General features: G+C 36.6%; 1 protein-coding gene across 3 annotated transcripts in view; it reads left to right on the top strand.

The window, feature by feature from the left end:
* OTC (ornithine transcarbamylase) overlaps nucleotides 1-12,356 on the top strand; it is a 73,240-nt gene that overhangs the window by 54,571 nt on the left and 6,313 nt on the right. For all 3 annotated transcript variants that reach the window (XM_074214185.1, XM_074214184.1, XM_074214183.1), the window contains 4 exons: nucleotides 2,349-2,471; nucleotides 7,972-8,025; nucleotides 8,113-8,262; nucleotides 11,611-11,748. In XM_074214185.1, the coding sequence (XP_074070286.1) occupies nucleotides 2,349-2,471; nucleotides 7,972-8,025; nucleotides 8,113-8,262; nucleotides 11,611-11,748 (465 nt within the window). The remainder of the gene's footprint in view (nucleotides 1-2,348; nucleotides 2,472-7,971; nucleotides 8,026-8,112; nucleotides 8,263-11,610; nucleotides 11,749-12,356) is intronic.

The following is a 12,356-nucleotide window of genomic DNA, read 5'->3' as shown; positions in this document are numbered from 1 at the left end:
GGAGGCCAAACTTTCTGTTCAGCTCTGCCCTGTTTCATTGAAAGTCCATCTTTTCCCCTGAAAGAGGATGTTCAGTTTTGCTGGGTAGTTGATTCTTGGTTGTAAACCAAGCTTTTTTGTCTTCTGGAATATCATATTCTAAGCCCTATTAGCTCCTAATGTAGATACTGCCAGATCCTGTGTAATATAAAGCTATAGTAATTGAATTGTTCATTTCTGGCAGCTTGTAGGATTTTCTCTTTGACTTGGGAGTTTTGGAATTTGGCTATAATATTCCTGGAGGTTTTTCTTTTGGGATCTATTTCAGGAGGTGATCGATGAATTCTCTCAATTATTGTTTTATCCTCTGCTTCTAGGATCTCAGGGCAATTTTGCTGTATTATTTCTTGAAAAATGAAGCTTAGGCTCTTTTCCTGGTCATGACTTTCAGGCAGCCTAGTAATTTTTAAATTTTCTCTCTTAGATCTGCTTTCTAGGACAGTTGCTTTTCTAATGAGATATTTCACATTTTCTTCTAATTTTTTGTTCTTTTGGTATTGTTTTATTGTTTGTTGATTTCTTGCAAAAAATCAGCTTTCTTTAAATCCATTCTACATTTGAAGGAGTTATTTTCTTCAGAATTTTTTTTTTATTTTTTAGCTCCTTTTCCAACTGGCAAATCCTGCTTTTAAAGGCATTCTTCTCCTCATTTGCCTTTTAGGTTGTTTTTTCCCTTTGTCCTAAATTGGTTTTTAACATGCTATTTTCTTCATTTTTGTATTTCTTTCACCAAGCTGCTGACTACCTTTTCATGATTTACCTGCATTGCTCTCATTTCACTTCCCAATTTTTCCTCTACCTCCCTTACTTGTTTTTCAAAGTTTTTGTTTTGAATTCTATCGCTTGAGCGCATTCCTATTTCTTTTGGAGACTTTGGATACAAAAACTTTGACTTTGTCATCTTCTGAGTGTATATTTTGATCCTCCAGGGGACAAAAGTAATTTTCTAAGGTCAGAGTCTTCTTTTTCTGTTGTTTGCTCATTTCCTCAGCCTATGACTGATTTACTGCATTTCCAAGGCTTTGGAGGGTTTTGGGGACAATCCACAGGGATCTTTATCCCTCCAAAGTCTTATGAGAGGCTCTGACTGCTCTATTGCCCATGCTCTGACCTGTGGATGACCACTGGCCCTCCCCTCTGCCCTGGAACTGTGAGGATAGTCCCTGCTTCTCTATGGTGGTGTTATGGGGGTCCAAACTACAACCTGAATTTGAGTGTGATCAAACAGCTGAGTCCTTCCCCAGGGAAGAGCAGAGAGAGACTTCTGCAGTTCCCCTGACCCCCTTACCGTCTTTGGTCTGGGAGCTCTAGAAGTGCTGGGTGGACTCCACTGATTCCTGCTGCAGGTTCTCATCACAGGGCTGCTCTGAGGCTGGGGCTCCACTCTCACTCAGGTGTGGCAGAGTTCTCTCATCACCCCTTCAAGCTGTTCCCATGATCCCTGGGCCAAGAGATCTGGAAACCCCCCACCACCACCACCACAGACCCAGGTCCCCTTGAGGGCTGTTCCTGGAAGGCTGGAGCTAGTTTGTTCCTGACTGGCTGCTCTGTAGCTGTGCTGTGACTCTTTCCAATCCCTGGTCCCAATAAAACAGACCTTTCCTGGTGATCTTCTAAGTTCTCTTAGACTGGGAAATTTGATCATTCAGTCTTTCTGTGGGTTCTGCTCCTCTAAATTTTGGCTAGAGCCATAATTTGACAACTTTTGGAGTTTTTGGGGGAACGAGTTTCCAGGAATTCCTGCCTTCATGCCACCATCTTGGCTCTTCCTTTCCTAATGACTCATTTTGAACCAGGCATAGTTAAATAATAATTTTGTGATTTAATTTTTCTTTTTAACCTAAGATATGGAGGTGTGATCCTGGTTTTCAGAGACCATCAATAGCTGTCCTTCCAAGCTAAAAAGACTTCCAGTATGAACCTGGTAGCATAATTTTTGTTGTATGTCCATTGTCTGTGGACCAACTTAGCTAAATTCAGAAAGGTTCACTGATAGTTTGTGTGCAAAAGTAAGTTATCAACATGGCAACTTATGAAATCTTCAACTGAGGCATCGAAAGGCTATAATCTGTGGTGGTAGACTGAAGGTCTATTTATGGATTTTTTGAATTTAAAATGACATTTCAGATTATGGGTCTTGGCATATATGTGGACATTTTCTTGTACCAGGGTCTAAGATCAGAGTTGGAAATGTTTCTATTTTCAGATGGAAGGAGTGAAAGAAGAGAAAGAAACCTAGCATCTCAAGTTGGTGGGCCTCCCTTTGCCTTCTCCCAGTCTTAGACTGTTACTTTCATCACTTGTTTTAGGAACATTATGGTTATCTGAAAGGCCTCACACTTAGCTGGATTGGTGATGGGAACAACATCCTTCACTCCATCATGATGAGTGCTGCTAAATTTGGAATGAATCTGCAGGTGGCTACACCTAAGGTAGGTAAAGATGTTTACATTGGGGCAACTAGGAGCTCAATGGGTGGGACTCTGGGTCTGGAATCAGGAAGACTCATCTTCCTGAGTTCACATCTGGCTTCCAATAATTACTAGCTGTACGACTTTGGACAAGTCATTTATTTTCTGTTTATCCTAATCTGCTAAAGAAGAAAATTGTAAACTACTCCAATATCTTTTCCAAGAAAATCCCATAAAATTGTTGTGCTATGGTCCATGAGGACTTGAAGTATAATAATCGTATATAATAATGTGATAAAGTATAACAAAATATAATAAAATATAACAATAAAATAGTGATATATCAATAAAGCATTTACTTTTTAAACAAAAAAAAATAAGAACAATTCATTTTTAATGTGAAAACTGAGCATGCACTCACCTTTTCCTGCATTTTCCAGTTATAGGCCATGGGCCACGTGATTCTAAAGACTGGGACACACCTGTTCTAGAGAGTCCTTATTATCTCCAGGTATCAAATATAAAATAGATGCCTGGGTATGAATTATTTTTCACCCCTTAAACTTTCCCTATTTCCTAACTTCCCTATTACTGTTAGGGCACCACTAACTTCCTAGCCACCCACCCAGACCCACAATACAGATATGATCCTTGATATAAAATATCTGATCTTCTGTTTAGCTTTCAAAACCTTTCATAACCTGGACCCCTTCCTACCTTTCTGGTCTTCTTACATCTCAATCCCCTCTTCCTCACCCCCACTGACATGTTGTATCATCCAGTGATCCTTGTTTTCTGTTTCTTACACATGATACTCAATCTGGTAGATTAAATATAGCTCATCTGTTTGACTCCATGTTTCCATCGTCTGCCCCCCAAGGCCTGGAAAGGTATTTATCTCTACCTCTTGGCTTCTTTGAGGTCTTCTTTCAAATCAGCTTTTAAAGTTCCACTGTGTAAAAGTTCTTTTCCAGTCCTCTTTAATCTTAGCTTCTCCCCTGTACACCCTATATTCCCAATTTATCTTGTATATAGCTTGTTTGTGTACATAAGTTACTTCCCTCATTAGATATTGAACCACTTGAGAGACTAGGTTTTGTTTTCCTTTTGGGGGGGAGGGGTGGGAAATTTGTTTTTCCATTGTTTTTGTTTTTGGCTTTTCTTTCATCCCCTGAGCTTAGGTGCATCATAACTACAGGACTGATTGACCTCCATCTCCTAGAATTCTAAGTGTCCTTCAGGACTTTTAGATCAACTACCATAAGATATGCTCATTGAATTGACAAATTAAAACAAAAAGAGTTTAAAAGTAATTTTACAAAAGAGTTTAAAAGTAAATAAAAGTAATAAAAGAAATAAATTTCCCTGATTAGCACTGATGTCTACACTGGATTCATGAATTGTTTCCCTGCCAGGCTGCATACATTAGCTATCACATAGCTAACAACTTTGCCATGACCTAGTGTGTTATTTAAAAAAAAAAGTTAAAAAAAAAGTCTTGTCCGATTCTTCCTGACCTAATTTGGGCTTTTTTTTCTTGGAAAAGATAGAGGAGTGGTTTGCCTTTTCTTTTCCAGTTCATTTTACAGATGAGGAAACAGGCAAATGGGTTTAAATGACTTCAATAAGGTCACACAACTAATAAGTGTCTGAGGTTGTATTTGAATTCCTAACTCCAGGTCTAGTATTCTGTCCAGATAAAAATGAGGAATGCAACTGTCAAAGTGGGTTTGGGAAATATCTAGATCATGATGGAGAAACATTTTATAACATCATTCATTCATATAATATCACTTTATAATATTCTCAGGTCATCCAAAATTACCAACTTAAAATTAGCCTGCTATATTTGACCAAACATTTCATTAATTCACCCCTAAAAAGTTCCTAGATTTATTGAATTTCGAATCCCACCTGCAGCTGCCATGGCAGCACCAGACCAAATGATTTTGAGGGCCTTATATGGCCCACAGACCAGATCTCTCCCATCCCTAATCCAGTTAATGCTCCCTATCCTATCAACATCAACTTAGATAAATGGTAGAATCTGGATGTGAAAAGATTTGTGAAGGGAGCAGGAGACAAGGAAAGAAAGAGATAAGGGTAATGCCCATATTCAACATGAAGGAAAAATATAATTCATAAAGTCTTTGAAAGAAAACTATTGTTTAAATGTAAGATTTATTTATTATTAGGTTTGTTTTTATTGACAAAAATGCACAAATATATTATTTATTCTTACGGATAATATTTATAAATAATTTATTTGGCAAATTGGAGTTTAAACATTTTATTGAGTGTCAAAGACCTTTCATTACTATCGAAAGGGGAAAAAATCCAATATTAAAAATAATTATAGCATTGTTGTGAGGCAGAAACTCATTTAAATTATAAAGAACATTAAACACTAGTTAAATCTTTGGCCAAAGATTTTGGTTGCTGTTGTTGTTTTGTTTGGGTTTTGTTTTGTTTTTTTAATCTCCTGGAAATTCAAATAATGCTAGAGTAGCTTCATAAATATGTGAGGCACATTTATTAGTAGTTCGGCTTTCTTTTAAAATAAAGCCAGAAGATTTATTGCCTTACCAAATCTTGAAAGGCCTCTATGTTCATAATTGATCTATCTCCCTGCATCATTCCAATGTATAGCTTGCATTAAAAAGCAAAACAACTTAAAAAGTTATTTTGTTAAAAGGGCAGAGAGCCTGCCTTAAAGTTAGAAATACCAGAGTTCAAATTCTGTCTCTGGCGTATACTAGTTGAACATTGTTGTCTGGTCATTTTCAGTTGTGTCTGACTCTTTGTGACCCCATTTGGGGTTCTCTTGGCAAAGATACTCGAGTGGTTTGCCATCATTTAAGATGAGGAAACTAAGACAAAAGAGGTTGAATGACTTGCCCAATATCACACAGCTAATGTCTGAGACCAGATTTGAACTTACAAAGTCTTCCTGAATCCACGTCCAAACTCTATCCACTATATCACCTTAATAGCTGGTTGAACCATGGCAAATCATTTAAACTCTGCCTAATTCTTCATCTGTAAAATGGAAATAACAATAATCCCCAACTTCTCAAGGTTATTGTGAGGCTCAATTAAACTAATATTTTCAAGTCCTTTGCAAATGCATGTACTAGTTATATTTATTATTATTTTTATAATAATTATGTCATTTATAATAATCACATAACAATTTTTATTGTTAATCTTCCAATGTTCTAGATAACTCAGTAAGACCATAATTTGCCAAAAATATGTTGACTTAGTAAAAGGAAGTATCTTCCTTTCAGGTTCCCTATCCCAATGAAATTACAGTCCCAGTCCCCATCCTATCCTTTCTAAAACTTTGCCTTAACTTATGGGTGACAGTAATTTTCACATTATTGTAAATAGGGACAAGTGTAACTGATGTGAGTTTAAATCCATCTCTATCTGGTGACCTTCATCTGCATACCAAGTTTCACTTTTCAAGGCTGCCTGAGAACTTCTGCTTTTGATTGAATCACTCTGTGTTGTATGATTTTCTCATTTTCAAACCTCTTCAGCTGTCCTTGGAACACTTATAGATTGTCATCTTAGTATGATCAATCATTCAATAAGTATTTATTTAATGTCTTCTCTGTGTCAGACACTATGCTATGCCCTAGAAATATAAAGATAGGCAAAAGACAGTCCATGCTCTAGAGTCTAATAGGGGAATCTAATAGGGGTGTTGAATAGAGGAGACAATATGTGAACTACTATGAAAAAAATAAGGATAAATTAGAGATAACAAACAGAGGAAGAGCACTAGTTATTAATGGGAAGCAGAACAGACTTCTTGTAATGGGTGGGAATGTAGAGGGGAAACCAAGAGGTTGAGACAGGATTCCAGGCTTGGTGGATAGAAAATGAAAACACCTGGAATTGGAAGATGGACCATCTTCCACAGAGAACAGCAAGGAGGTCAGTAATCCTGAATGGACAGCATGTAGGGTGGGGTGAGGAGAAGAGCCAGGTGTAAGAAGACTGAAAAGGTGAGTCTGTCTATAAACATTTATTAAGCTCCTGATGCATTCCTGCCACTGTGCTGGCAATAGAAAAAGAGGGTAAGACAATTTCTGTTCTGAAAGAGCTCACAATGGTATAAGCAAGAAAGGTCCAGGTTTTGAGGGACTTTGATTTATCAAAGAAAGGATTTATAGCTGAACCTGGAAGTGATAGGGAACCATTGGAATTTTGTGGTAGAGAGAGGGATTTGGGATGGGGAGGAAGTGATATGATCAGATCTAAGTATTAGGAAGATTACTGAATAGAGGATGGACTGACTAGAGTGGGGAAGAGTCTTGAGGTAGAGAAAGATCAATAATACAGGTGTGAATTGGTGACAGGAGCAGCAAGGTGGTGCAGTGGAAGACACTTCTTCCTGAGTCCAAATATGACCATAGACACTTACTAGTTGTGTGATCTAGGGCAGATCACTTAACTGTTTGCCTCAGTTTCCTCATTCATAAAATTAGCTGAAAAAGAAAATGGCAAATCACTTCAACATCTCTGCCAAGAAAACATTCAATTGGGTTATAAACAATCAGATACAATTAAGCAACAATAAGGTTGAGACAGCTTGCATTAGAGTGATGGCAGTATCATTCCATTTCTTAACCTCCAACACTTCACAATAGTCATATATTATTGATGGGAATCTTCATAACTGTTTTGTATCTATACTTTTCAATCATCTTCATTATCACCTTGGTTACAAAAAAATAAACAATTTATTTTGAAACATAGTCTAGAATCAGGCTGGAGAATTAAGCAAACCTCTCAGTTCATGGAAGTTTTAAAGGGAAAGCTTTGTTACCACAAACTAGTAAGAAAAGGCAAAATGTTTTGTCTTATCAATCTAGGTGACACAATTATTAACAGGATGTGGGAAAACCAGCTTATTGAAATAATTCAGAAGCAACATCAAGGCTAGAAAATCTAGAGCTATAGTGTCTTTTATATTTGAAATAGCTGGGTTATTTGGATTTATCTTAAAGTTATCAAGTGTTTTAATTACCACTTGTGGTTGTTGTTCAAATAGTAGTGTGGTTTGCCATTTCCTTCTCCAGCTTATTTTATAGAGGAAGAAGCTGAGTCAAACTGAGGTAACAGTCAAACAGTTAAATAACTTGCCCAGGTTCACAAAGCTAGTAAGTATCTGAGGTTAGATTTGAACTCAGGTGTTCCTGATTCCAGACCCAGTGCTCTATCCATTATACCACCTAGCTGCCCCTTAATAATCATAAGCTACAAAAAAGTGGTAATCTGTAGTATCAAATACACAATTCACATAACTTTACTACAAAAGTGTATTTCATTTCATCTTGACTGGACTATCATGCCTTCAAAAGAATCAAGGAATATGTCATTTGTGAGGTATGCATTTATTTTGCTGCATAGTTTGCTTTAATCCTAACTACAATGAAAGATGAGTCCCTAGAAAACCCATATGTATCAGATGTATTTGCATACTAATAGTTAATCTGCTTTTTAACAGGGCTATGAACCAGATCCTGGTATCACCAAATTAGCAGAGCAATATGCTAAAGAGGTAAGATGGACTTGCATTAAAAATAAAAGTAATCTTGCTTTCACATTTGAACAGTCATTGCTTAATCTGTTCATTCTTCTATGCTAGCATGGTACCAAGTTGTCTCTGACTTTTGATCCAATGGAAGCTGCAAAAGGAAGCAATGTCTTAATTACGGACACATGGATAAGCATGGGACAAGAGGAAGAGAAGAACAAGAGGCTAAAAGACTTTCAAGGTTACCAGATAACAATGAAGGTACAAATTGATTCTTTTCTATAGGTTCATTAATTCCATTTATAAAGGCAAAAGCCATAAAATTTTTCCTTCACATTGAGTAGAACAGAGTGTGTTTTTTTTTTCCTCACAAAGAACTCTTTGTCTATCCTCCTCCGGGAGTTTTGTCCTCTTCTGTTTAGTTGTGTCCTTTGAAAAAAAATTTTTATGCTGGATGAAGCAAAGCTGGAGCCCAACAGTGGGGAGAATTTTCACAATTCTCAAAAAAGTGTCATTATAAGGCATTTGGAGACTAAAAAAATACATCAGTGACACTTTTTAAACCATATAATTTCTTGTAATTTTCCTTTAGTTATACTCTTGTTCTATATTAAATTAAGTAAATAAATTTAAATCCCTGCTGTTCAAAATGGATTGTTCCAGGATCATTGTAGGATTCAGTTGTACTTTCAGTTGTACTCCTGATCTAAACTTGAGATATTACCAAAAGGCCTAGAAGGAATTCTAATGATGAGGGAAGAGATCTCCCCAGAAGGAATCAGCATAGGATCCTAGATCTAATTAGCGCTGAGCTAGATATCAGCAATCTCCTCCTTTAATGGATAAAGAAATTGGGATCTTTCAAAGTCAAATAACTAGTTCAAGGTCACAGAGGTAGTTAAATAGCAGAGCTGGGACTTAAAATCAAAAGGATTCTTTTTTATTTTAATATTACATTTTTCTCCCGACTACATGTAAAAAGAATTTTAACATATTTTTTTCTAAATTTTGAGTTCAAATTCTTTTCTTCCCTCCCTTCCCTCTCCTCCACCATTGACAAGACAAGCAATTTTTTATGTAGATTATACATATGCAATCATGCAAAAGATATTTCTATGTAAGTCATGTTGTGAAAGAAAAAAACTGACCAAAACAAGAAGAAAAATAAAGTAGAAAAAAAGTATGCTTTGATATGCATTCAGACTCCATCAGTATTTGGAAATGGATAGTATTTTTTCATCATAAATCTTTCAGAACTGATTTCAATCTTTGTATCGCTGAGAATAGTTAAGCCATTTGAAGCTGACCCTCATACAATATTGCTGTTACTGTGTACAATATTACCCTGGTTTCTAGAGTTGGTAGTTTTTATGCTTTTTTTGTATCTTGGATGCCTTTGTCAGACCAATGAAACCCCTTCTAAGAATAAGTGTTTTTAATTATAGAAAATAAAATAGAATTACAAAGGGAAACAATTACTTTGAAATAGAGATGTAATTGTTTTCCAATGTTATGATCCTTTAAAAAAGTCTATAAATAGACTCTTTTGGGGCTAGAGGGGAGGGTGTGAGGACCACAGATTAAGAACCCTTGATGTAGACCCAGAAGGGATCTGAGAAATCTGGTCCAGTCTCTTCATTTTACAAATGAAGAAAGAGGTTCAGAGAAATTAAGTGACTCCAGAGCCTGAACTCAATATACTATTCTATTCTCCCTCTTTTAAATCTATTTTTTTCCATATAGGGAGATCATTAAAATGACTCTACTTTAAGCTGGTCACAAATTCTAGGGCTCCCTCTGAGCCTGGAACAGGTGATTTGAGGGAAAGAAAAACACAAAATTTTAGAAGAGGAAGGGATTTGGCGACCATATAGTCAAGCATCCTTCATTTTACAGAAGACACAACTGAGTCCCAAAGAACTGACATCACTTGCCTACAAACCCATAGTCAGAAGCAGAGTTAAGATTAGAACTCAGGACCCTTAATTCCTAGATAAACATTCTTTTTCACTTTTCCCAATATTTTCTATTAAACTTAATGATATATGAGTGATTTATGGTGTGTGTGTGTGTGTGTGTGTGTGTGTGTGTGTGTGTGTGTGTGTGTGTGTGTGTGTGTGTGTGTGTGTGTGTACCAGAGTAAGAGAATGAATGAAATATCCCTTTCATGCCAATCCACCAGTATTTCTGGAGATTCAGGAGAAAATGTCCTAGACTTGAAGCTAAAGTAGTAGGACAATCTAAAACTCAATTGGAAAGTGGCAATTCTAAATTTGGAAGAAATGGTAGTGTTTTATATGCAAAGAAAAAGTAAAATTAATAACTGTTAAAAATATAATTTTCAGTAAATAACTACTAAATAAAATAAGAATGGAAATGGAAAATAATCAAAACTATAATCTAAGTACTCATTTTCTGAATTACTTTAATATGTCTTAATGTTTGTAGATGGCTAGAACCAAATATAGAGATTAGTTCTATGCACAATGACCAAAACAGTCTTCTTTTAGCTTCAGATGAGTCTTTTGAAATTGGTCATACATTTATTATCATTATTCAGTCATTTTCAATCATGCCCAACTCTTTGTGATCCCATTTGGGTTTTTCTTGGTTAAGATACTGGATTGCATTTGGCATTTGCTTCTTCAGCTCACTTTACAACTGGTAAACTGAGGTAAACAGAGTTAAATGATTTGCCCAGAGTCACACAGCTAGTGAGGCTACATTTGAATTCAGGATTCTGGCCATAAGATTATCTCTTCTAATAGAGGGCATACCATACATTTTAGTGATTTAAAACTCATTCCAGGAATAATGATAACTCAATCATTTAATCAAAAAGAATTTACTGAGCAGCTATTGTGTGCTATGGATTTTACCCAAGGAGCAAATAAATTAAAAATACACACATACACACTCATACACACACACACACACACACACACACACACTCTCTCTCTCTCTCTCTCTCTCTCTCTCTCTCTCTCTCTCTCTCTCTCTCTCTCTCTCTTTCTCTCTCTCTCTCATTCTCTCTCTCTCATACACCCACAACATACACTCACACATACACATAAACACATGCACTCTCTCTCACACATACATATACACTCTTAGACACACACAGACACACACTGTGTCTCAGACTCATTCTTTCTCTCATATTCATATACACTCACATTCTCTCTCACATACACAGCACACTGTCTCATACATATACATCCACTCTCACACACACATACACTCACAAATACTCTCTTAAATACATACACACAGACTCACACATATACACTCACATTCTCTCTCTCTCACACACACATAGACACACACTCTCTTAAATACACATATATACTCACACACTGTCTCATACATGTCCACATACTCATTTATTCTCTCTCTCTCTCTCTCTCTCTCTCTCTCTCTCTCTCTCTCTCTCTCTCGCTGGCTCACTCTCTCATTTTTGCATTCACCTCTTAGAGGCCCTTCTAGCCTTGTGTGCTTGTTGACTAACCTGATGTTAAAGAATACAAGCATCTTGCACCACCTGGCCTGCTCAGCCAACTTGTACACTGCCTTCTCATTTATCATTTCCAATGCTTTTCTTGTTCCTAGATGTCCGAAGTTGCTGCTCCCAACTGGACATTTTTACACTGCTTGCCCAGAAAACCAGAAGAAGTGGATGATGAAGTATTTTATTGTCCAAGGTCACTTGTATTTCCAGAAGCTGAAAATCGGAAATGGACAATCATGGTAAGAACTAAGCTGCGATGTTGACATGAATTGATTTATCCGGATTCTTTGAACCCAGGTTTATTCCAAATCCAAAGCCAAATCAGGAATTTTTGTTTTTTTGCTTTTTGTTTTTGTTTAGATTTTTTTGCAAGGTAATGGGGTTAATTAAGTGGCTTGCCCAAGCCCACACAGCTAGGTAATTATTAAGTGTCTGAGACTGGATTTGAACTCAGGTACTCCTGACTCCAGGCCTGGCACTCCATCCAATGTAGGTATATTTCAGGATGAGGGAAGGGAGCCCATGAACATAGATGGGAAAAAAATGTCTTTGGTTTCACTATGCTTGATTTCTTTTACACTTCTGTGTATGTTATTTATACATTTGAACATATTCTATTTGGTGTCCAAAGGCTTCACAAAAGTGTCAAAGAGATCCCTAACACTTACACTAATTAAGAACCCTTGTACTATTTACCATGCTGTCTTTCTCATCCTCGTGGTGTAATCAACATATAGTAAATGCTCAACTTATCCTACTCTTCCTCTTTTTTGGAGCTAAATTTCAGGTGCCTTGCTTTGAAGAAAGAATTTCAGCATTTGAAAGTTCTAAATCTATGTACTAGATA

This window comes from Macrotis lagotis, chromosome 1, assembly GCF_037893015.1.
Source record: "Macrotis lagotis isolate mMagLag1 chromosome 1, bilby.v1.9.chrom.fasta, whole genome shotgun sequence".
NCBI lineage: Eukaryota > Metazoa > Chordata > Mammalia > Peramelemorphia > Peramelidae > Macrotis > Macrotis lagotis.
Note: the sequence above shows the minus strand (reverse complement) of the source record. Positions and strands in the feature narration are given on the sequence as shown.